Raw genomic sequence first — 26,006 nt, 5'->3', positions numbered from 1 at the left:
CATTCGAAAGAATTTACAAACACTAACTGTAATAGGAAACCCCGGTTAGTGTTGGTACTCAGTAGCAGTCTAGAATAGAATGTAAGTATGTGATTTGAGACACAACCCTAAGGTGTTTAGCGGAGGTAGATGGACGGGGGAAAATGTCAATTTTTATTGCTGATCTATGGTAGTGGAGTGTGTAAAATAACATGTATACTTTTAATTCAAACATGGCTTGTCTGAATGTGACTCCCAGTAACATTTTCAAAATATTAGCACACAAATATCTGTCTTGGAATTTCTCTAATATTCATTTGTAGAATAATAGAATGAAACCAATGAAGAGATTGTGAGATTCTCTCTTGACCACATTTATAAATCAAGTGATGCCACATGGGGTCATGACCCCTAGTTTGGGAACCCTCTGGTGTAGGCATTATCATAGGCAGTGTACTCATTCCCACATGTTCAGCAGAAATGAGCAGTGTGTCAATGTTTGTTTATAGGTCTTTGACGTTCAGAGGAAAGTGACATACAAGAATCTTTCCAACTGGTATAAAGAGCTGAGAGAATACAGACCTGAAATTCCCTGTCTGGTGGTGGCTAATAAAATAGATGGTGAGGAAATGCTGAGCTTCATTTTCAAGTTGTTTCTAATGAATATTGGAAATGTTTACTTTTCCTGCCACGTTGATGTATATATTCTCAATCGCTCTCTCTCTCTCTCTCTCTCAAATCTGTGTTTGTGGACTGTGTAAAGCTGACATGAGAATGACACAGAAGAGCTTTAACTTTGCTAAGAAGCAGGGACTGCCTTTCTACTTCGTATCTGCTGCTGATGGGACTAACGTGGTCAAGGTGTGATTTAAACTCATGTGAAGGTGTTGATTAATTTTCTATAACAGCAGCTCTGAAAGTAGTGCAAGATAAATCACAGGTTTATATTAATGTGTGCATTTTAATACATTATCGTCGCTATAGTAACATCTTGCACATGGACTTGTATGGTGAACGCTTCAAATACTGTAATCTAAGCCTTTCAGATATAAAACTGATGTACAATTACAATCAAAATGATTCGACCCCCATTGCAAATCAGGTTTATTGTTAAAATTTACAGACTTTCAGCTGTTTGCAATGAACAAATCAAGCAAAAGCAGTTGAAATAGTTCAACACAACGAATGCTTCAAGTGGTTTCAACAAATTCAACTGAAAATGCGACTTATAATGATTTCTCCAGTTTCAAAATTATTCAACCCCCTGAATAGAAACCTTCACAACAACACAGATATGCAAAACACACACTGATGAATCGAGGGCTTCATTAGTTGCACCAAGTGTGCTTGAGCTGGAACACATGACATACCTGAACTGGCTAGGGACAGAAATTTATGAAATACCTGGACGGGGCAGAAAAAGGAATCTATCAATGTCTGCAACCAGATTTCTGAGAAGGCAGGTGGTGAAAAACTCTCGAGTAACTGCAAAAGACCTGCAGCGAGACTTGGTGGCAACAGGCATTGAGGTTTCAGTGAGCATAGTAAGGCGCGTACTAAACGCAGAAGGTTTCCATGCCGGAACTCCAAGACGTAAACTACTACTGACCCAAAAGCACAAGAAAAGTCAGCTCAAAATCATATAAATAAGCCATAGAAGTTTTGGGATTCTGTTCTGTGGAGCGATGAAACAAAACTGGAACCTTTCAGCACAATGGATCAGCGGTATGTCTGGAGGACGAAGGATGAAGAAAGAACACTCTGTCCACAGTCAAGCATGGTGGTGGCTCGGTGATGCTCTGGGGCTGCTTTGCATCCTCTGGCACTGGAAACCTGCAGCGTGTGGAAGGCAAGATGGATTCATTGATGTATCAGGAAATCCTAGGAGAAAACCTCATGCTGTCTGTGAGGAAGCTGAAGCTTGGGCGTCATTGGACCTTCCAACAGGACAATGATGCCAAGCATACCTCAAATTCCACCAAGGCTTGGTTAAAGAAGAAGTGCTGGAAAGGGCCATCACAGTCACCTGACTTGAACACAATAGAAAATCTCTGGTGGGATTTGAAGAAGGCGTTTGCAGCACGCAAACCCAAGAATATTACTGAACTGGAGGCCATTGCTCATGATGAATGGGTGAGATTCCTCAAGAACGCTGCCAGAAGCTGGTGTCTGGCTATGCATCCCGTTTGCAGCAGGTCATAACTGCAAAACGGTGCTCTACTAAGTACTAAAGATACTTGACATGAAGGGGTTGAATAATATTGAAACTGGAGAAGTCATTATAAGTTGCATTTTCAGTTGAATTTGGGGAAACTACTTGAAGCATTCGTTGTGTTGAACTATTTCAATTGCTTTTGTTTGATCTGTTCATCGGAAACAGCTGAAAGTGTGTACATTTTGATTTGTAATGGGGGTTGGATAATTTTGATTGCAATTGTATAATGTGTTATTTAACTATAAATATGTATTTCTGTGGTGAAAATTTCTGTAAAAAAACAAATTCTGGAAGAAATTTCCATCATGGGAAAGTGCACTGTGGTATCTCAGTTATGTGACCAGCTGCGTAGTTTTGATGTGATAAGAGAGAAAATAATAGAGGCTGGTGAGAGTATGACTGTTTGTAGTGGTTACAACGTGATAACAGTGACAGTGAGAACTAACTCATGGATGTTCCACGACATTAAACTAATAACTTACAACATGTCATTCTTTAATAAATACAAATTCTTTACTTTGGCAAACTGCTGTGATGTAAGAGGAATAAAACACTTTGGGATGTGCTGTTATAGGAAAATAATCGAGTTTGGAGCGGTAATGGCATCACACCGCCCCGTCGTTTAGTATTTTCCTATAGTAAAGTGTTTTATTGCTTACATTACTCACGTTAATGATGACTTTGCTTAGACTGTTTATACACCTGAATGTTGTCTGGACTGTAATCGACAAGTTTTTGTTTTTTTCCCCCGATTGAAACATAAATGAAAGAATCAATAGCAACAACATCAAGAAGACTTGTAATGATACAGGAAGCCTTCTTTATTTGATTCCCCATAGATACAAATGCAAACTCTCTAACTTTCAGATCAGATGGTCCTAATATGCTACTAAAACAGGTTCTCATTTTGAGGAGGATTTTCTTTTCTAGCATGTCGGTTCTTTAAGACGAATTCTGATCGGTTGATCGATGTTCACACAGTGACACGTTAATGATCCTAAATCTGCCTGCAGGTTTTCAAAGATGCGATAAACATGGCTTTGTCTTACAAGAAGAACTCCAGTGACTTTATGGATGTGGTCATGAGAGAACTGGAGGTGTGTGACCCAGCTATAATTGTTATATAGCTATATCGTGTTGCGGCACTTTACAGTGAATGACGGCTAATTTATTCCATGCAGAACTTTGATTTGGAGCGCAAAGAAGAGTCGGCTTATGAAGAAGAAGAAGAAGAAGAAGAGGGAAGAGCAGACTGACGCTCTCGGCATGTGGTGGAAGCTAAATGGTTTTTCTTGGCATTAGAGTGCTGTTAAAATCACGGCTGCTCACCAACCTTCCTGAAGAGTTTACGAGCCTTTCATAACAAAAGTGAAGCCAGTGGGGACAAAGCTCTACCTCATGTGTTGGATCGATCCCTGTGATCCCCAGTGTAATAAATATCTCTGTCTGGCTTTAGAAGGTCTTAGAAACATGCTATACAAGTACAGTGCAGGTGTTATACAGTGCATCCAGAAAGTATTCACAGCACTTCACTTTTTCCACATTTTGTTATGTTATAGCCTTATTCCAAAATGGATTAAATTCATTATTTTCCTCCAAATTCTACAAACAATACCCCATAATGACAACGCGAAAGAAGTTTGTTTGAAATCTTTGCAAATGTATTAAAAATAAAAAACAACAAAAAAAACATTTACAGAAGCATTCACAGCCTTTGCCATGACACTCAAAATTGAGCTCAGGTGCATCCTGTTCCCACTGATCATCCTTGAGATGTTTCTACAACTCGATTGGAGTCCACCTGTGGTAAATTCAGTTGATTGGACATGATTTGGAAAGGCACACACCTGTCTATATAAGGTCCTACAGTTAACAATGCATGTCAGAGCACAAACCAAGCCATGAAGTCCAAGGAATTGTCTGTAGACCTCTGAGACAGGAATGTATCAAGGCACAGATCTGGAGAAGGGTACAGAAACATTTCTGCAGAAGGTCCCAATGGGCACAGTGGCCTCCATTATCCATAAATGGAAGAAGTTTGGTACCAGCAGGACTCTTCCTAGAGTTGGCCACCCGGCCAAACTGAGTGATCAGGGGAGAAGGGCCTTAGTCAGGGAGGTAGCAAAAAACAGATGGTCACTCTGACAGAGCTCCAGCATGTCTCTGTGGAGAGAGGAGAACCTTCCAGAAGAACAACCATCTTTGCAGAACTACATCAATCAGGCCTGTATGGTAGAGTGGCCAGACGGAAGCCACTCCTCAGTAAAAGGCACATGACAGCCCGCCTGGAGTTTGCCAAAAGGCACCTGAAGGACTCTCAGACCATGATGAAACAAAGATTGAGCTCTTTGGCCTGAATAGCAAGCGTTATGTCTGGAGGAAACTCATCACCTGGCCAATACCATCCCTACAGTGAAGCATGGTGGTGGCAGCATCATGCTGTGGGATGTTTTTCAGTGGCAGGAACTGGGAGACTAGTCAGGATCGAGGGAAACATGAATGCAGCAATGTACAGAGATATCCTTGATGAAAACCTGTTCCAGAACACTCTGGACCTCAGACTGGGGCGAAGGTTAATCTTCCAACAGGACAACGACCCTAAGCACACAGACAAGATAACAAAGGAGTCTCTACAGGACAACTCTGTGAATGTCCTTGAGTGGCCCAGCCAGAGCCCAGACTTGAACCCGATTGAACATCTCTGGAGAGATCTGAAAATGGCTGTGCACCAACGCTCCCCATCCAACCTGATGCAGCTTGAGAGGTCCTGTAAAGAAGAGTAGAAGAAACTTCCCAAAAATAGGTGTGCCAAGGTTGTAGCATCATACTCAAAAAGACTGGAGGCTGTAATTGGTGCCAAAGGTGCTTCAACAAAATATTGAGCTAAGGCTGTGAATACTTGTGCTTTTTTGTTTTTTTATTTTTAATAAATTTGCAAAGATTTCAAACAAACTTCTTTTACATTGTCATTATGGGGTATTGTTTGTAGAATTTTGAGGAAAATAATGAATTTAATCCATTTTGGAATAAGGCTATAATATAACAAAATGTGGAAAAAGTGAAGTGCTGTGAATACTTTCCGGATGCACTGTAGGTACAGTGGTGTAGGTTTTTCACAGATGTTTCAAATTTCTGGATGCAGCTGTTCAGGAATGCGAGTTGGCAGCCATGGTGTAATCTGTGTGTGTAAATATGTAGCGATGAGAAGACATCCTGCTATTTGATATCTATTGTATGTTTATTTTATTTTTTTCCTCATCAGTGATATCACAGTTGAAAGACTTGCTAACACTATTGACATTTTGCATTATGTTCGTAGTATTTATACCGTGGAAATTTATGTTAAATGTACTTGAATCATCATTTTATAAACTGTTTTCCAGTGGTACGCGATAATTCCGATAATCCAGAATTAAAAGGATGTATAAATAGCTCGTCATTTTTGCACAAACTGTGAAAAGAAGTTGTGTGTCCGCTTGTAGAAATCATATACACATTGTCTTCTGTTTGATGTGACGTTTAAGTACGTAGGAACAATATTGATGTACTGTGTATGTGTAAATGGAACTGGAAATGCACTCGTATTGTGGCGTTGTATTTAACGCATCCTTCGTGTTCATTTAAGAGCATTTTGGCATGTGCTGCGATTAAACACTGTTGCTTTTATTTAGCTCTTGTTGATGTCCTGTGGGCCGGCTGTGACAGTATAATCGGTACTGTTCGTATCGTCAGACTGGATAATCAGAGGTAATGTGGCAAACCTAGTGAGATTATGGTTTAGTTTGTCTCAGAGTGCCGCATTGTCATGTAATGTTTATTACTCGTTTTAGAGTCCAGGGTGAACTGTGTCTAATGACTTGTTACCTGGAATTGACACACACACACACACACTCACAGACATTAAAAAATAAATTCCTCAGAGTATGATAAAGGCACAAGAAAAAAAAAAAAAAGATAACCAGTGCATTTCTTGCCATTTTTATTGTGCTTTTGTTGGTCAGGAAACGAGTGACAACTCTACAGAGCATGGTAATGTTAATGATGTAAGTTTATTTAACATTTACCCCAACTGATCCTGTTTAAATATAGTAAAGTTACAAAGAAATCATTGCCATTCTCTCTCTCTCTCTCTCTCTTCTTTTAAGAGGATCAAATTTGTGTAGTATCTGAGGCGCATCACTGAAGAGGAAGGGAGAAGGCTTTTAAAGGTAGCTATCTAATGCAGTCACGCACTCAAAGGCTTACTGGAGTTAAGCCGAAACAAAACCCATATTCAAACCACATGAAAAGCCCATAAACTAGATCAATTACAAGTTAGAGTAACATTCTACAAAACATAAAAGTGTATCTGATGTCTAACTGAGTAAGAAAAAAAAAGAAGAAAAAAGTGCATTAAGCATGATAGGAAATGTCTGGAGTTCTCAAGATTTCCAGGAGGTGGCACCATAGTGCTGATTCTAACAGCTTTAAATCTCAACAGAACTAGTGTCAATGAATAGCTAAAAACTAATCACTTTTTGGCACATTGTTATATATTTTTTTTCTTTTAATCCTTCACGTTTTAATTACTAAGCACTTCATATCGACACAAACACAAAAGTAAATATTCCAGAATTGGGAACGGGGATGAGAAGAGTGATGGTATATGAATATAGCAGACCAATAAAACAGGGAGATTAATGGCGATTGTGACACAAAGGCTCAGAGCGCCAGAGATGAGCTGAACTACATCAATTACAGACACTAATCATCTCTCGCTCTGAGAAAGAGCGCTGTATGAGACAATCATACGCCAAACATTGTACATCTTGCTTTTAATTGCGTGTCCAGATTGAAAGTACTGATCTAAAAAAAAAAACAACAACCATAAAATGAGTAAATGCTAGGATTAAATTCAATCGAATCAATGTTAATGCATATTTTCAAGTCTCATAGAGGCTCAATGATGATCTGCAGTGTAGAACATGAATGTAAGTCACAGTTTTCTCAGGGTCCTGATTCTAAACCTAATTTTCCATGGTGCCATTCTAGCGTTAAGTTGCATATTTATGCAGTATGGTGGCATTACATGAATTGAATTTCTGTACGTTTGTTCACTGCTCACTCCACTCTCAGTGTAGGTGAATTCATTTAGTGGGGAGTTTTAAGACAAGAGTTTAAATTCCCTGGATTCCCTTTTTTTAAAAAATAAACTTCTCTGATAGATTCCTATTGTTTTAAAAACATGAGGTTTGGTTGTTCCTAGTCTCACAAGCCATCCTACTAGTATATGCTAGAGAGTCTGGGACGTCTCTTCACTAAGTGTGCAGAAGAACCGCCTACTTACAGAGAAACAGGTCATTTGCCTGACATTGCAACCAACCAACCAATAGAGCTTCTCTCATAGTCCACCAGAAAATGTGAGATCATCTTGTTTACTCGCATCTACTTCAAACTAAACTCTTGAATAACTTTTAAAGGCATGTTTTAGTTTGCTCCTGTTGAAGACTTGCACACTGAAATGTGTATAAACCAAGGTGCAATGAACAATCAGCCCTCAAAATTCTGAAGCTTTAGCCATGGATGAAGCATCTGAGACTGAAACCAGCTTGTTGCTTTCCCTTCTCAAGCCTTGTAATAGTCAAATATCCCTATTTCCAAGTCTTTCAAAGATAACCGAGCACCTTCTGGAAGCGAGGCTGGATTAATGACTGTCACAAAGCCAGTCGTCACTCGGGCCTGTCTGCTAGAAGGGCACAGCGGAAGGAGCTGAGGTTTAGATCTGGACTCAGCCAATATGGTGGTGGTGGTGGTGACTCTGAAATGATACAGCCGCTAGAAAAGAGGTCTTACAACACAGTGTTCTTTCTTGGTGCAAGGGGCATGGCTCCAAAAAGCTTCATTGGAAAGATGAACTGGTTCTGCGAAAGAACAGTTCTCCTTGGCTGCATATAGATAGTGAGTACAGATGTATTCACTACTTCAGTGTGTGTTCAGCGTGGGCTCTTAATAGCAGAGATACAGACTGTTGTCCACTGTATGCACGTTTGCCAGTTTGTATTCAGATCCCTCACCTTCTTCCTTGTAGTTTGTGTTAAACAGATATCAGATGCGATTTCTTTGCGAGAGGATGGAGTGATGGAGGAAAGTGCAGACACAGACACGTGAGAATGGATGGCTTGAATGCTAGCACCTTGTTTTGTGCAAATCATCCCCAAACTCGGTCCATACAAAGAATAAAATCTTTTCACCTTTTTCCACAGGTGGTTAACTATGCATATATGCCAAACATTCATATATAGATCTATATATTTTTTGAATTTTTAAAAATTTATATGAAAACTATCATATATACATTGCTTGTGATTGATATATAAAAAAAACCTAATAATTCATAATTTGTCCATATATACAGTTTGGAAAGGACCGTTGTTTTTTTTTTTTGTTTTGTTTTGTTTTTTCAGCTTAACCCTTTTAGTCATTCTAAAATTCATTCTAAGTTAATTGATAAAAATTATTCTAAGCATTATATTTCACAAGCTACAAAATCCACATACTATGGGGCTTAACAGAAAACCAATAAAAACAAATAAACAATAAATCCAAATGAACTGCCCAAATGCGTCAGTGCTTAGAGTTGAAGAGCTCCTGAGCCACACAAGCCCCTGTGTAGTGGCACAGAAAATCTCTTACAATTATAGAGTCTGTCTTCTTTTTTTTTTTTTAGTTGTTCAACACCTCCCAGTAGCACACAGCTGAGCTACTGTGTATGGGAAACACACAACTTGTCCCACGGTGGCCCCATCGTAGCACACGCAAATACACACACACACACGCACTCTTTTATTGCACAGCTCATTTCTAATTCACCAAATTAAAGATGGTTTAGAGTTTGAATAAAATTTGATATGGAGGAGTTTTAATGTGTGTAAGTGCATGAAGAGCTGTTAACAGCGTGACAGAGATGTCAAGTACTTTGCAGTGTGTATTTGTGTGTGAGATGGGGGTCAGTCACACACACTGTCCACTGTGGGCTGCCATAATTGTAGACGGAAGACCAAGTTTTGTTAAACCACAATAAACCCATGTAAGGGGGAAAACAAAATAAAATAAACGCGCATGGTACAAGTCACTGTTAACAAATCTGATAGCTGTCACACTGTATCATGTGACTTTCATGCTACAGTCCATAAAAGGATGAACATTAGGAAAAAATCGACAGTGTCTTTAAATAGAATACCATATATAAGTTTTATATTTATGACAAAATGTTATATTCATATATCTATATACTTTTCAAATATATATATATGTATATAATTGGTATAAATGAATAAATTATTGATGGGATTCACATCATCTAAGGGGGAGAGACTAGTGCAGTTGTGCACAGTTCATCTTGTCTGTTTTCTGCCTCTCTCCTTTTTTTTTTTTCTTTTCAAAGCTATGTAAATACATTGAGATATCCTATTTAACGTCACATTCCTTTTGGTCCCCCAAAGGAAAAGTCTGATTATGAAAAAAAAAAAGCCACTAGTGTTGGTTTAACATTCTCCACGTGTAATATGTCCCTCAGCCAGAAGAGGGCAGGCGGAAGGTAGAGACAACCCAGCCACACCCACTCTGCTCATCCAATACAAAAATATTCAGAAAGGCAACTCAGCTTCCCTCATCCAACATCATCCCTCCTTTCTTTTGTAAGATATAGGGCAGCTAGGGTTTTCCCAGTAGGGCAAGGGTATAGGAAGAGAGGGAAAGTGGTTGGAGAGGAGAGAAAACCAAATAATGCAAGTCAACCTTTCACTGAAATGGTGCTTCTATATGTTTATGCATTTCACAGCCCTGTTACAAACCTGGCTAATTGGCTGCTGATGGTGTGATGGGGAGGGATTTGGGGCAAATTTGCTACTAAATAAGTTGGGCTTACTCCCATGGAACCAATAATGATAACTCAGGAATTAAATAAGAAAAGACAAATCAACAATAACAAGAAAAATAAAGAATTTTAGTGATGAGACTAGCTACAGACAGAGCGGGTTGAGGGGGGTCACCTTTCCAGCAGCTGCTTTAGGGCACGCTCAATGTTCATACGATGGCCTACACGTGTCACACCCAGCTCGGCAAAGTCCTCCTTAGTGAGGGCTGGGAGATGGGAGCCCTCAATCTCGTGCTCGTGGAAGCGCTCACAGTGCTCAGCCAGATTAATGCTGGCAAGCCAGTCACCCACATCATACTTGTTCCACAGGTGAAGGGGTTTCTGATGGAAGGGGCGCAGTGTAAGGAGTGGCGAGGGCACACTGGGGGAATGTCCAGGTGAGGGTGAGCGGCTCCTGGCGCTTGAGCTCCTCATGACGAAGCGCACTTCCTTCGGCTCATGGGGCAGGCTGAGGCTGGAGGATTTTAGGATGGTGGGGGCCGCGGTGGGCGAGGTAGCCAGGCCGAAGCCTCGGATGGGTCCGAGTGGATCTGAACGATCTGGGGAAGCAGAGCCAGGGCTGGGTGTCCGACGGGTCATTGGGTATCGGCTGCCTGGTCGGATGGTGTAAGTGGTGCCGTAACTTCTCTGAGAGATGGTGTGGAGCTCCCCTAGACTGCTGAAGAGTCTGAAAGATAGAGAAATGGGATAAAAAAGAAAAACGAGCATAAAGTGAGGATTCTGTGAAGTAACACTGGAAAGAGCCCAATGAGTTTATTCTTTTCTACTTTAATTTGTAGTGGCTCCTTCCTGCAGCATGCATCAACCTCCATTCATGAATCCTCAGTTAGAATCAGTTATTTGAAGTCAGCAACACTTCATTAAGTTAGCCAGAGACACGGTAAACGCATTAACAGTGTGTTAGTGTGATGTTTTATTAATGCGTTTAGCTGGAACGTAAGCAAGTGTACTACAGAGTTCAGAACAGAAAGAGTGAGTCGCTATAGAAATGCCAAGAAAACTGAATACCCAGCGAAATCCAAAAACATCATTTACCATCTCACAGCTTTGGACATCCTTTTAAGCTCATAAGGCTGATGCTAGATTGACTCTCGCTGTCCCAAAGGACAATTAAAAACTATTTCAGATGCTCATTAAAAGTAAAGCTGCAAGCATTGTCTTTTCAATGTTTATCAGTGCTTGAACAATCAGGTACTGGCATTTGTTTCAATTTTAAGAGGTCAGATGAATCAGTGGTACTCTTTTCTAAAGAGTAAAATATTAACAAAAATATTTAAGTGAAATCCATCTGCTTCTACAGTATGTTATACTGATATACTTTCTTTACTACTCCTTTAATAATTTTGTTAAAAGTAACGTGAAGAACAGTTTACCTCATTGGCATAAAAGTGAGATTTACAACTTATACTGATTAGATCACAATGTTATAGATGAGATGTGAGACCTGATAAAATGGTCAAAAAGAGTGAGTGTGGCCAATGAGAATGAATAAACTGGCAACTCGGTGTGTGTCGTCTACACATGAAAATATGTATACGCTGTATGGAAAAGTAGACAAAAGGATCTGAATTTGAGTGTAGTAAGCATGAAATTAATGTTTAATAATAATAAAAAAAAAAGTTCTCTTATTTAAGTCTCTTGAATCAAGCGCTGAAAATTCCATTTTAAATGGGATGTGAGGATGCAAGTAAATAAATCAATAAAATATATGTACATAAAATATATATATATATATATTCGAAATGCATATTGTTATTTGCATGAAATAATAATATTAAAATTCAGTTCTTTTTGTCTTTTCTTTTGAGACAATTGAGCAAACATGACATGCATCAGCAAAGCAGCCCACAGACCTGTCCGTCTGACTGAGGATAAAGCCGAGAGAGAGAGACAGAGAGAGAGAGAGAGAGAAAGCAAAGCGAGGAAGAGTAGGAGGAAGAGTAGTAGGAGGAGGATGGCAAGCTCAGCCTTCATATTACTGAACACACGGTCCCCAAATAAATAGAGTGAGTCTGTAACTGTCACACAACAAATGTGGCCCCCTTATGACTAATCACTACATGCATGTATTGTCCGTCTGTTATTACCGAACACCCCTTATTGCTTAAAATATAATTCCACAGAAGTCTGAACCTCATTCTTTAATTCTGTCTCACGCTGAAATGTAGCTGCTTCTCCAGTATATCAAAGGACCAAGTGTTAAGTACAATGTGGCAACTAAATGTGACAGGACGCTGAGATATTGTTCATTTATCCTTAATCTCCGACGCATTATCTGAATCGTGAGAGTAGACATGAACATGTAGGATGAAGTGAGGTGAGTAGCCAGTGAGACATGGATGGAGAAAGAGGAGGAGTTCAGTTAACGGTGGGCCTCCAAGGGCGAGAGAAAGAAAGACAAGAAGATGAGGTGATGCATGCGCACTTACACAGGTGCCCGGCCCTCCGGGGCTTAGCCTCAGATTCAGTTCTAGACAGAGCAGCGTGGCATGCAGAGAGAGAGTGAGTGAGAGAGAGACAGACAGAGAGAGAGACAAAAAGAGAGTGAGACAGAGGCAATGACAAACAAAGAGCGATTGGTTAGCATCAGTCCATGAGAGAGCAGAAACAGACAGGCACTTCACATTAAAAATGTCAACCAAATAAAAGCTATGAGACGAATCAGCAGCTGGCCCCAGACTCCATCTCCTCACTGAGAATTCTGTTATATGGTCTGTCTAAATGGTTTATATTACATAACCTTAAACTTTTTTTTTTTTCTATACATGCATCTAGGGCCAGGTGCCATTGTGATTAAAAAAAAAAAGGCATAATAACGAATAAATGTACAAGGCATATTACAAATATGAGAGCAGCATTTTCCCAGAGCGAAGCTCGAGCGGTGACAGTAGAAGAGTTAGGAATGATTCAAAGAGCTGCAGATCGGAGTTCAGCATGAACACAAAACGTATCCCAAATCCCACTGTGAACAAGCGCTGTGCTAGATACGAGTGAGTGAGAGAGAGAAGCAAAGAGGACAGTAACACAAGAGGAACACCGTGTACACTGTACAGTAAGGAAATAACTGATTGATGCTGATGAAGAAAAGACATCACAAAATTTACCTACATGTGTCTGGCCCTCTGAAATCACGGGTGTATATTATTATTTATTCATTATTAATACTGATTTTAAACAGTGGAACAAGTAGTTGACGTTAGAGTGTTGATTTGTGTACTGAGAGAAACGAGGAATTGGGTCAGTAGAAGAAGTAAAGAATCACTCAAGAGAGATCAGAGGGTGATATCATACACACCTCCTGGTGCTCTGTTACCATGTACACACTCCACAGTGAGGGACAGAACAGCATCTACTATCTATCCCCTTTCCCTTGTCCACTAGCCCACACAAAAGTTATGGGCAGGAACAATGTGCATCATGAGAGCACACTGTTCATCTTACCTACACAATCCAAGCTCAATCATGATTAGATGTTTGTGAAGTGTCCAGGAGGCAACAGAGACCTGGAGGACGTGATTACTAAAACCACAGTGTCAGCAGGGTTATTCCATTAATGTGGGATTAGTGGATAAGTTATTTGAAATGAGAAAAGAATAATAATGAGGTTGGATTTACCCTAGTGGCTAAAAGCTAAGGTTTAGTCTCTTCCATGTCCTTGTCACATCTGTAGAAATATAAAGGGCTTCAGTTGCATTTCAGTATATTAGCAGAAAACAACATAGGCTGTGCTTTAAAAAGAAAACACACATATTTTTAATCTTTGACTGTTACGTACTCAATTAGCGAATTAGTCTCTACCTAGGATCTGCTTTGGGGATTTTCTCTACAGGTCCTACACTGGTGGTCTACAGGTTCTAAAGCTACAGACTATCACGTCTCATTAACTTACCAGCAACTGTCACGCGTTGAAACACGTCTGAAGCTCCAAACTTTTCAATGAGATAAAACAATTTGAACATTAGGGTATGTTGTATCCTGAGCAGCACGAGTCACTCTGTAATGTTAGCACACCATATAAAAATAAAAACCCAATAACGTGTTTGTGCTGGTTTGATATTTGAGATATTATGAAGGTTCAATTTCAGTCTATAGCCAACAGTCATCCAGTGTTTGTACATTTATGCTGTGTCTGAAATAATTTCCTCTTCACCATATAGTGCACTGCATAGGGTGCAGCCATTTTATAGTGTTGCCCAAATTCTCTTTGTAAAAATGATATTCTCTGGATAGTGCACCATATTATTATCCATAGTTCACCATAAATCCAGTGTACAACCCATGCACATTACTTCTGCACTAAGTACCACAATACATAGCGATTCCTTTTAGCTTGAAATTTATGTCAGGGTAATTATAGAGCAGCCAACTTTGTCTATACATCAAAATAGAAAGCATGTTGTTTAATGAGCACTAAATCCAGAAGGTATGAGTTAGTGTTGCATTTTTTTTTTTTTTTTTTACATTTTTTAATGGATCAAGTATATATTTTTGGGTTAAAGGTTGAGGTCATTAGTAAAGTTGGGATTGTTTATGTAATGCCAGGGCACAATGTTGTGTTTCTGGAGTTTTTCTGAATTCAGTCCAGTGTCTCTCTCACAGCTGCCATGTATAGAACAGTCTGTAGGAATAGTGAATGAGGAAGTGAATGCAGATACAGCAAATAAAATTAAATAAATAAATCAGCAAAACACAGCATAAAAATGTTCATTTTTTTATATGGTGAGCCAAATTTACAGAGGTACTTAATAAAGTGGTTCTCAACCCAGATCCAAGAGTAAAATTGCATATTTGGTGGTTTTCCATCCTCTAACATACTTGGATCCAATTAATCAGCTAATGAACAGGTTAATCATGAGTGGACAGGACCATGGCTGAGAACCACTGAAGGCCATTGCAGCACAGTACAGTTTCCACATCAGTGAGTCTGTTATATTTGGATGAATGCTATTTATGTCAAATCTAGGCTTTTGTAGTTATAATGAATGCAAATCCCAATTCTCATAGCATGTATGTTTTTAAAGCAGCTGTAATACCTTAGAGACAAAAATGGGATCAGACTGATGTGCTAACATCACTAAGAAATAGCTAAGGCAATATCAAATGACAAATGATAATGCACAGATCTTTGTAATTGTAATTCTTCATCTGTCACACGTACAGTGCCTTCCACTAATATTGCCATCCTTGATAAATATGAGCAAAGAAGGCAGAATTGCAGAAGTTTGTTGCGTCTTAGGGTCAGAAAGTCTCGAAAACTACAATCCGAAGTCTCCTACATCACCACAAGTTGTTTGGAAGGGTTTCAAGGAAAAAGCCTCTACTCTCATGCAAAAACAAAGTCAAGTGTCTTCAGTATGCCAGACTCTATTGGAACTTCAAATGGGATCGGGTTCTATGGTCAGATGAAACCAAAGTAGAGATTTTTGGCAATAAACACCAGAGGTGGTTTTGGTGCACACAGAGAGGTAGCCATATAGAAAAGTACCCCATGCCCACAGTTAAATATGGTGGTGGATCTTTAATGTTTTGGGGCTGTTTTTCAGCCAGAGGACCTGGACATGTTGTTAGGATACATGACATCATGGACTCTATCAAACATCCAAAACAATGATTCAAAACATCCATCAAAATCAACACAAAAATGGTTTACTGACCACAAAATCAAGGTCCTGCCATGGCCATCCCAGTCCCCTGATTTCAAACCCATAGAAAACCTGTGGGGTGAACCAAAGAGGAGAGTCCACCAGAATGGACCTCCAAATGTAAAGGATCTGGAGAGATTCTGTATGGAGGAATGGTCTCAGATCCCTCGCCATGTATTCTCCAATCTCATCAGGCATTATAGGAGAAGACTCAGAACTGTTATGCAATTGTTTGATATCCATGAAAGCAGAGAATTTTTGTGAATTTTTTTTTAACAAAACATTAAAAGGTTAAACAATAAAGACAATTTTTCACAACCTTCTTTGCTCATATTTACCAAGGGTGCCAATATACCTGGCAGCCCACTAGGCGCAGTCATAGTAATTAGTGTTTGAATTTGAGACACCTTTTAGGGTCTACTCTCTGATCACTAGAATTAATCATGTCGAATACTAAAAGGCCGGATGGGAGATGAGCAGTAAGAGTGCTAAGACAAAAACAACAAAAACCTCCCACAAGACATCTGGCAGTCAAAAATCAAATATGAACAAAAGTTCACAAAAGTAAAGTTTACAAATGGTTTCAAATAGGAATGCATAAATAACATAGACTGCATGTGATGTAGGATTTTCCAATTCAATGTTATACCAATGTTATATGTTAGAAATTCAACCATATCTAATTGATAAATATTTGCCTCATGGAGGAATTGAACACATTTCATCAGGAATGCTGTAACTCTAACAGTACCAATGGAGCCGACATATCTAGCTTTGTACTTGGTTCACAATCTTGTCAGCAGAGGCATAAAGGCCATGCACTGTAGATTGGACTTTATGAATTGACAAAATGGAACAGTTTATGTTTGTAGCATATGGCTACAGTGCGTGGAAGTGACCATAGAAACCACTGGAACTAAAAACATAAATAAATAAATGAATGAATGAATGAATTAATTAATTAATAATAATAATAATAAAAAAAACAATTTTGCTATTTCAAATAACAGTTATGAAGAAGCAAAACAAAATCCTTTTATTATATCCTTGTAAGCAAAATAATGTCAGCTGAAGTGTCCTGATATCAGAAGAACTTCACCTCCTCCTTGTTCATTATTTTCTTATATTGAGACACTGCATTGGGTATTATCTTATACTGAAAGCCAGATGTCATGAGCAGGAGTGGAAAATACTTGGGTAACTGTACTTAGTTACAATACTTAAGTATTATTTTCAAGTGATTATATTTTACTTGAGTCTTACTGAACTTGAACATGTTCAATTATAGCAATAAAAATGGCTCATACATATTATTTACATTTCAGTTGAGCATCCAATTAAATTACAGAATTAAATTACATCAATGTAGAAAAAAACTCATAGTTAGTGCTATAGCTAACTATGTGCATCTGAATACGGATAATCCATGACACTGCAGTATTATACTGCAGTATTATCAATATACTGGAGTAAGCAAAGACTCCTATAAATTGAGGTATCTCCTTTGTGTCCCTAGAAGGCACGAACTCCATCTCATTTGAAAAAGCATGTTGAGGAAAGTTTCACTAATTTGTATTCATTCACTAGCTATATTTAACTAAGTTAGCCTGATTTCTTTGCTAGTGGTATGAAGGGGACAGGAAATTGTGTTAGTCACCAGCAAACTTAAAGATTGGATAATGTGTTTAAGAAAAATGTTATAGCTGCTTTAAAATGACCAAAATAAATAAATAAATAAAAAAAATCTTCTAACAGATTTATTTTAATAGTACCTTTAGATTTTCACATTATTACATTTTTGGTTGAATATTTCCATTTTTTAATTAAGTAAGATTTTGGCACATTATCTCTATTTTAATTTAAGTATAATTTATTAGTACTTTTTCCACCCCGGTCATGAGCCTTTGTCCAGTCAAAGTCCAGTCAAGTCATGCCAGTTAAATATAACTCATATTTAATAAGCATTATAATCACAAAAACAATCACAAAAAGTATGTATACAATTTATTCAATTAACCCTTTACACTTTTCTGTTTAATTTTTAAATGCCCAAACAAGCAAAAATCACACTCAAGCAAACTGTTGCTGCACAGTAACATAATAACTGGTGAGTTGCGGGATGGTCATGGGAATGCTTCAGGGCAAAAAACAAAACAAAAACAAAAACAAAAAAAACTAAACTAAGTGATCAGTGTGAATTTGAGCAGTGAGTGGCTCACTACTCACCTGGCACCAGCCACAGGTGACTTTCGTCCAGGGTCGAGTGAGCCTATGAGTGGTTCTTCACCAAGTGAGCATGTATCCTTGTTGAGCTGCTGCAGTCTGGAGCTGAGCTCACTTATCACAGTGGGTTTGCCTTCCTCTGCGCCTGCAAGCGGGCGGGGTTCTATGGGGTCCCCCCATAGCTTGGAGCGTCTGTGGAAGAGGTAGCGGGGTCTTGTTGGGCCCGAGGTCCCCGTGGCAGCAGCCAGTGCTGCTGCGTGCTGTTGTGAGAGCAGCTCACTATCCGAGGACTGTTTGAGCAGGGGGTCCCTGAACGTTACTGGGCCCTTGGTGAGCTGAGACTTGAGCTTTGGCTTTGGAGGCACTGGCGGCTTATCAAGGATGAAGGTCTGGCCGTCGGCATGGGACGTGTAGGTGTCAGTGGGCTCGCCACTCTCTGAGGATAGGGTGGACATGCTGGAGACAGTGGAGATGGTACTTGTGGTCTCCAGATGGTGATCACTGGAGCTGCGAGTGTCCACTTCCTCTACTCCAGAATCAGCAGCAGACTCTGGGCCCAGGTGGGGTTCAGATGGCTTCCCTGAGGATGCTGGTGGGCCGCTGGTGGCAGGGGCCTGTGCTGCTGTTGCGGCTGCGGTTGGAGGGGTGGGACCTGTGACTGAGGATGGTTCTGAGGGGGTCACTAGCTTGGCTGTTGAAGGTGCAGCAGAAGCTGCAGGTGCCTTCACTAGGAGACCATTTGCAAATTCATCTGGTGGAGGAACCACACCAATTTTGCGCAGTTCCTCCCGTGTCTCCTCATCACTAGAGGACAGCATGGCAGGTGGTAAGGTAACAGAGTAGGGCTCCACATCTTCCTCTGAGCTTCCCTGGGCCAGAGTTTTATCTGAAGATGGGCTAGAGGATGCCTGGGCTGTTTTATCTGAGGAAGGACTAGTGGGTGCTTGGGGGGTTGAGGGTGTGGCAGGGGTTGGAGTTGGTGTGGAGGATGCTTCTGGGCTGGGAGACTTGGTCCGCTTGATTTCAGCTAATGTGGGCTTTGAGCTCTCTGAAATGATGCCTTTGGGAGGAGGGGAAACATGTTCTGGGCCCAGTCCTACTGCCTGTCCATTACTAGTTGCATGAACCATAATAAGCCCAGCAGTCTTATGCTGCGATGTGTCCATGATACTGATGATCATGCTCTTCTTGTCTTCTACTTTTCGCTCCTCTTTCTTCTCTGTTCCCGTCTCTGTTTCCTTTCTTGTGGTTTTTGGGGTCCCCCATGAGATCTTGCTAGTGGGGGTGGATGTGTAGCTCCTTTTTTCTCCAGGGGAAAAGGAGCGTGATGCAAGATCCCTCTCGCCCTCAGCCTCTTTGGTCTGGGTGTCCATAAACAGCACTCCACCAGCAGCCTCATGCTTAGTCCTAGGCTCAGGGCTGCTAGCAGGGGATTGGCTCTGGGAAGTTAAAGCCCGTTCCCTTGCGGCCAGCGCAAGTGCCAAAGGGGAGTTGGGGTCAAGGGGTTTCCCAGTCAATGGGTGGATGAATGTTGTGCCACTTTGAGAGGGTCGCAGTGCCAGGGCGGGTGGAGGCAGCTGAGCAAGCTCACTGGTGAGCAGGCGTTCATCAACAGAATGAGACTGTGTTAGTAAGGGGGATTCCAGTGGTGGGGCTGAGCTGCCTTCCATGGTGCCCACAGACAGGAAGACTGTGGATTTTCGCCGCTCCTCAAGACGCTGCTCCCTGTCCTTGATGGCACCGGCAATTGCGGCAGCAAAATGGCCTTTGCCCTGCAGTAGACCCTCCGCTTGAGCTCGACTGCGCTCCTGTAGTAGCTGCTGCTGGTAATACTCTGCCCTGCTAGTATGGTGAGCTGCCAGTCGGCCTGTGGGTGAATGTTCCCTGGAGTGGACTGAAGCCAGTGCTAGCGAGGCTCGCTCTTGGGCATCCTCCACCTGCAGCTGCTTTACTAGTGGGCTCTTCCTGCGCTGGGGCTTGCTGGGTGATGGGGTGTACAGGCCCATGCTGAACTGGCCCACGTTAGCATAAGGGTTGTCAATAACACGTCCTTTGCGTTTGATTCTCTCTGGTGGGGTGGAGGCTTGGCCAGGCCGTGGGATGTCTGTGGGCTCTACAGAATGGTGGGAGTCTTGCAGGAGAATCATGGAACGGGCCTTCTTCTGTCGGTCTATGTGGGCACTGTGGCGAGGGGGTTCATACAGCTCAGCAGACATGGTTTGTGGTAGGCCATGCAGTCGAGTCTCTGAGCCCGGTTTAAAGCTGGAGCGGCTGGGGTCATGAACACGGCTCGGAGGAGGGGGTGGGCAGAAAGGTGGAGGTGGACCCATATCCAGGTAGTAAAGTGAGGGTGGAGGAGGTGGTGCTGTCTGAGGTGGAGGTGGGATGCTGTGACTGTCTCTCAGGGTGTCTGTCATTGAGGAGCTCCGTGGAAACCTGTGCTCTGCCGCCAGGGCAGACAGCCGGTCCTCCTCAGTAGCTCCTGTACAGAAAAGGACAGAGCACCAAAAAGAACTTTTCCGCAAACACTGGACCACTGGTCTCAACAGTTATCCTCTTCTCCCCTTATGTCTGACATTACAGAAACTGATTTAGTGATAAACGGAAATGAATCAAGGCAGTACTGAGACGACCAAATCCCGCCATATTAGTGGACAAGACACAAATGCAAAAATCTGTAAAAGAGGAAAGCTTACCGAAGGACTTGGTTCTGGACATGCCTTTGGGCAGCTGAATGTGAGCTTTTTCCAGTGCTGGGTGAAGAGGACCATGGAGAGCAAGACCTTGCCGCTCAAAAAGAGACTACACATGCACACATATGCACAAAGTTGTTAGAGCACAATTACATAACTTATAAAAATAAAAATAAAAAGTCTAGTGTTTTTCATGCTAAGTCATGGAAAACAGCTTAGTAGCATAATTGCAAACGTCTGTATGGTATCTCACACTGATTTCTGCTGGTGTAATTCGACGGCTGGTTGGTCGTTGCTTCACCGTGGCTGCTCTGTAGTCTGTCTCCACTTGCGGCCTCATTGCTGACTCCTGAGAGGCCAAAATTTCATCTAGCCTTTCTGTACCAATGCATGCACACACACACACCCACACACACCAAAGTATAAACACATACAGACACACATATTACAGCAATATTACGATGCCAGCCATGCCATCGTATTCATTGTTATACACGTTAATGTTTTATAAGCACTGCACAATAACTGACAGTCTTTCATTCATGCCATGAGATTCATAAACGAGCATGAGATATAAACACATTTGAACTGCATTTCGGACATTCAAAAGGGTGGTCGTTTCTTGAGATAGTAGTCGTGATGCGAGCAGTAACACTAACGAAACAATTTAACAATGTCACAAATATGATAACTCACCTCCTCGTCTCCTCCTTGCAGATGCTTAGCATGGAATAAAGAAAAACACTATTCTATTAAACTCTCACAGTAGTCAATAGTCAGTATTGCAGTGGAGAGTATAACATAAACCCAATGGGTCATATTTGCAGAGAATTATTATACTAATGTCATGTTTCAGATGTAAGATACTTTTCTAAAACAATTATAGGGCAATTACTAGCATGTGTAGACCAATTACAGCATGTACACCAAAAAAGGCAATGTATATAAAACCAGGAAAAGCTGCCCGAAGTAGAGAAGTCATGGTTGAAAGTTAAATCTGTAACTCCACTTAGACCTTAGAAACACCATCTGCAGCAGTAAAGCCATGTGAATGAAATATTCTGTACATGTGGATTTTGTTTTTGGAGGGATTCTAACAGTTTTAGTCCCGCCCATTTATGAAGCCTGTTCTTCTTGAAGTAAAAATTACTCAAAATAAGTGATTCATTGAGTGAAGCTATGCGAAATCACAACCAACAGCATGGCATCTTATTACTGCTACAGTCATACATTTTATTATGTTTTCATTCATTGTTATATTTTTGTGAAAGGGTGTCAATGTGTGTGTCTTTATCTGTATGTTAGAATAGGAGGACAGATTGAGTGGAAAACACAGCTGATGTTTTGAACAGCCCAAATGGCAGAGGGAGAAAGATGACACAGTGTAGCATGCAAACAACAGCACGAGAGAGAAAGGGAAAGAAAGCCAGAAAGCGAGGAAAGTAAGACGGATATAGCTAGAGATTTGAGGAAACTGCCTCCAAATGTGTACAAGCAGGTGCATATATATGTATATGTAGTTGTATATATGTCTGCATATGTGTGTGTGTGTCTTACCCAGCTCCTCAAGCTCAGCAGTCATGCTCTTGGACCTTGGCGTGAGCGTGGTGCTGGGCGCTCTCTTGGGTGGCGGTGGTGCTGTGGATGAAAGGCAGGGAGAGGATGAGGAGTAGTGGCGCATTGCCACCCACCTGTTTCCTACCTGAAACTGCCAGCGCTTCTTGTGCACCTTCATTTCGCTCGGCTCGGCCAGACCTGACACCTTCTGTGTCCGTGCCACTTTATTCACACTGCGCTCTGACGCAAACTTCTTCATGTCTCTTGTGCTCTCTCTCTTTCTCTCTCTCTCACACACACACACACACAAAACACAACACAGGTCACTCAGCTAGGCCCCTCGTGCGAGTCTGACTGCTAGCCATACCATTCCCCACCTCTCTCTCTCTCACATTCCAACCGATTCCAACAGATACACTCCTCTTTTCACATCCCTTCATTCTCTCTGTTCGTCACTCCTCTTCTCTCGTTCTTCCCTTCTTTCCTCTGGACGCTCCCATTACCTCTCTCTGAGCTGAATGTGCCTTTAGCTCAGCGCTCATGCTGAGGTAACTCTGCCAACACTGCGCTCTACACACAGCCCTAATAAGGCAAAGCTAGAGAAGACGCAGTGAACGACAAGAAAATGGATACAAAGTTCCAGAAGAAAAGATGCATTGCTTTCTCCGCTCCTTATTCGCTCCTAACAGAAACCTCACGGAACAGAGATAGAGAAAGAGAGAGAGAATGAGGAAAGTAGAAAAAAGAGAAAAAAAGATAAAGAGAGAGAGCGAGAGAGGGAGAGAAATACCAAGGCTTGATGCAATGCTTAATTCAAACGTTCATTGTAGTAACCATGGCAACTCTGGCAGGAGCAAGGCCTGGGTTGATGCAGCTAAACTGCGAGAATCACTGTGTGTATGTGTGTGTGTGTGTGTGTGTGTGTGTGTGTGTGTGTGTGTGTGTGTGTATGTTTGTGTTGGTCTGAGACACAAGCAATGACAAAGAGTGTAAAGTAATTCGAAAACTTAAATTGATAGTTATATAACACATGCACGTTGTCTTAATCAGCAGCTCCCTATGCATCCTAAACCTTAGTAATAACACACAGTAATGTCAGAGGTACAATAAAGCTGCTTTTCGAGTTATGTAGGCATTATACACTGATCAGCCATAACATTAAAACCACCCGCCTAATATTGTGTCTGCCCCCCAAGTGATGCTAAAACAGCTCTGACCTGTCTAGGCATGGACTCCACAAGCCTTACACAAGACCTCAAGCTGCGATGCACTGTGTGTTCTGACACGTTTCTGAAGCTCTTCTGTGGGACAGAGTAGCTCTTCTGTGGGATCGGACCAGACGGGCTAGCCTTCACTCACCACGTACGTCAATAATCTGTGGGCGCCCATGACCCTGTCGCCGGTTCACCAGTTGTCCTTCCTTAGACCACTTTCAGTTGGTACTAAGCGCTGCATACTGGGAACACCCTACAAGACCTGCCGTTTTGGAGATGCTCTGACCCAGTTGTCTAGCCATCACAATTTTCCCCCTGTCAAAGACCCTCAGATCCTTACGCTTGCCCATTTTTCCTGCTTCCAATACATCAAATTCCTGTGTAATATATCCCACCCCTTGACGTGCCATTGTAATGAGATAATCAATGCTCTAAACACAAGGAATCTCAATATACTCACAGCAGATTATGCTTCAGGAGTATGTTTGCAAACGAAGTACCATCAAGCGATTTGTGATCGCAGAAAAATAATACAACAGGCAGAAATATTTGCCTAAAATCTCAAAAATCTCCTGGTACAGGTAACATTATTGGATGTTTTGTTCTGTGTGGCTCCACAAACACACACAGGTCAGAGATGGATCAGAAGTGTGTGGGAGTTGCAGTGGAAATGGTGGACATGGATACAGAATAGATTACTGTAGTAGATAGTAATAGTAGATACTGTCACATCAATGGAGGGAGGACACAAAACCACTACTGCGTCAAATTTCGAACGATTAAACTATAATGGCGCGTTTTCTTTTTCCCTATATGAGATCACATTAAAGCTGAAACACCTTGCACTACCAGAGCATAAGGGACTTTGATGATAAAGAAGTGGGGGGTGGGATAGTAATAAAACTAGATGTCAGTAACAGTGTGTGTGTATACATATGGATGAGGCCTGCTGAGTCATCTTGGTTGCTACAAGAGAAAATCACTCATCAATTCAAATCTCCCTTCCAACATGACACTTGTTAGGCAACACTGTCACTCCTCCGTCCTGTTCCTCGGTGTGATGCAAGTACTACAGTCCTTCATTGAGTTAACTCTCTTTTGATCATTTTGATCATTTTTTAAACATTATGCTAACTCTACAGAGACAAGGGCTGCGTCCAAAATCACATACTACCCTACTACGCAGTAGGCGAAAAACAGTACGCCAGAGGGGGATTATGTCCGAATGCTCAGTAGGCGAGAAATACCCGGGTGGCGTACTGCTTCCGGCGAGATTTTGCAGTGTGTAACCGGTGGAGGAAAGAGAACGCAATTAAACAAACGAGACAAAATGTATCCTACTTATTCATTAATTTATTGAGGAAAATGATCCAACGTTACATATCTGTCAGTGGCATAAGTATGAGAGAGGCCTTTAAGTGTTTAGAAGTTACCCTGGTTCCTTTATGACCTCGCAGACTATTACACGTCTTGCTCTTGGAGTGATCTTTGTTGATCTCCACTCCTGTAGAGGGGAACAATGGTCTTGAATTTCCTCCATTTGTAAACAATCTGTCTGACTGTGGATTTGTGGAGTCCAGAAACTTTAGAGATGGTTTTATAACCTTTTCCAGATGAGCATCAACAACTCTTTTTCTGAAGTCCTCAGAAATTTTCTTTGTTCGTGCCCTGATACACTTCCATAAACATGTGTTGTGAAGATCAGACTTTTATAGAACCCTGTTCTTTAACTAAAACACAGCGCTCACTCACACCTGATCATCCCACTGATTGAAAACCTGACTCTAATTTCACCTTCAAATGAAATGTTAATCCTAGAGGTTCACACACTTTTGCCACTCACAGATATGTAACATTGGATCATTTTCCTCTATAAATAAATGACCAAGATTATGTCTTTTAAATTAAATTCTGATTTTCCGCTCTTGTTAACATAGACAAAATAATGGTCAATAAATGGTCTAAATCAACCAATGGTCTAAATGCTCCTAAGCTAACATTTGTGCACATATGAATGTACATCACATAAGAAGGAAATCATTCTTGTGACTGTTAGCTGAAGGTCATGAGTGCTTTATGGCAGCTTTTTTTTGTACACATACAGCTTGTATGTGTAATTTTTTTGTACACAACAGTATGTCCAGGTGGATATCTTGTAGCCGGTCAGTGGTAGAATAGCCTGTTTTAAGTGCCAGTAGTTATGAATGTAACAGGCTGCATTGGTAATAATGGTGAATAAATATTTATTTTAGGAATTTAATGTATATACTGTAATCATATGGATGAGGGCTGTATGTGTTCTGAATCTGGCAACTGACGGTGTTCATTGTTGTTAAACAGCTGCCCAGCTTGAACTTGGTGTAAATCCACAACTGTCAGGATTATTTTATAGTCCCCCAGCTCAAACATGCTTACTGTCAGGGTTCCACATATGAAAGTGTCAAAAGACAAATGTGTATGATATATGAAAAGTGTGAACTTGGCTCATGACAACGCCAGAGCATGGGTTGTTGGTGCGTAGCATATTAATTACAATACAAGTATTTTAATTTCTTTTTTTTAACATCG

General features: G+C 41.1%; 2 protein-coding genes and 1 long non-coding RNA gene across 10 annotated transcripts in view; 2 read left to right on the top strand and 1 right to left on the bottom strand.

The window, feature by feature from the left end:
* Window positions 1–5,860, top strand: part of rabl2 (RAB, member of RAS oncogene family-like 2) — a 10,936-nt gene extending 5,076 nt beyond the window's left edge. For both annotated transcript variants that reach the window (XM_053678131.1, XM_017466312.3), the window contains 4 exons: window positions 489–600; window positions 743–840; window positions 3,208–3,291; window positions 3,376–5,860. In XM_053678131.1, coding sequence (XP_053534106.1) covers window positions 489–600; window positions 743–840; window positions 3,208–3,291; window positions 3,376–3,450 — 369 coding nt within the window. In that variant the 3' untranslated portion in view covers window positions 3,451–5,860. The remainder of the gene's footprint in view (window positions 1–488; window positions 601–742; window positions 841–3,207; window positions 3,292–3,375) is intronic.
* Window positions 5,861–6,156: 296 nt separating this feature from the next.
* Window positions 6,157–26,006, bottom strand: part of shank3a (SH3 and multiple ankyrin repeat domains 3a) — a 321,036-nt gene continuing 301,186 nt past the window's right edge. For 2 of the 7 annotated variants that reach the window (XM_053678126.1, XM_053678127.1), the window contains 6 exons: window positions 22,225–22,305; window positions 21,364–21,387; window positions 20,921–21,045; window positions 20,671–20,776; window positions 17,978–20,456; window positions 6,157–10,776 (listed from right to left, as the gene is read on the bottom strand). In XM_053678126.1, coding sequence (XP_053534101.1) covers window positions 10,221–10,776; window positions 17,978–20,456; window positions 20,671–20,776; window positions 20,921–21,045; window positions 21,364–21,387; window positions 22,225–22,305 — 3,371 coding nt within the window. In that variant the 3' untranslated portion in view covers window positions 6,157–10,220. Of the gene's footprint in view, window positions 10,777–12,538; window positions 12,580–13,724; window positions 13,774–13,998; window positions 14,039–17,977; window positions 20,457–20,670; window positions 20,777–20,920; window positions 21,046–21,363; window positions 21,388–22,224; window positions 22,306–26,006 lie in introns of all 7 variants that reach the window. The other 5 variants (XR_008393930.1, XR_008393928.1, XR_008393929.1 and 2 more) reach the window with 5 other exon arrangements.
* Window positions 12,066–22,279, top strand: LOC108264611 (uncharacterized). The gene is made up of 3 exons (XR_001812466.3): window positions 12,066–12,115; window positions 21,973–22,109; window positions 22,229–22,279. It is a non-coding gene; the product is annotated as an uncharacterized LOC108264611 (long non-coding RNA).

This window comes from Ictalurus punctatus, chromosome 4, assembly GCF_001660625.3.
Source record: "Ictalurus punctatus breed USDA103 chromosome 4, Coco_2.0, whole genome shotgun sequence".
NCBI classification, from domain to species: domain Eukaryota; kingdom Metazoa; phylum Chordata; class Actinopteri; order Siluriformes; family Ictaluridae; genus Ictalurus; species Ictalurus punctatus.
Note: the sequence above shows the minus strand (reverse complement) of the source record. Positions and strands in the feature narration are given on the sequence as shown.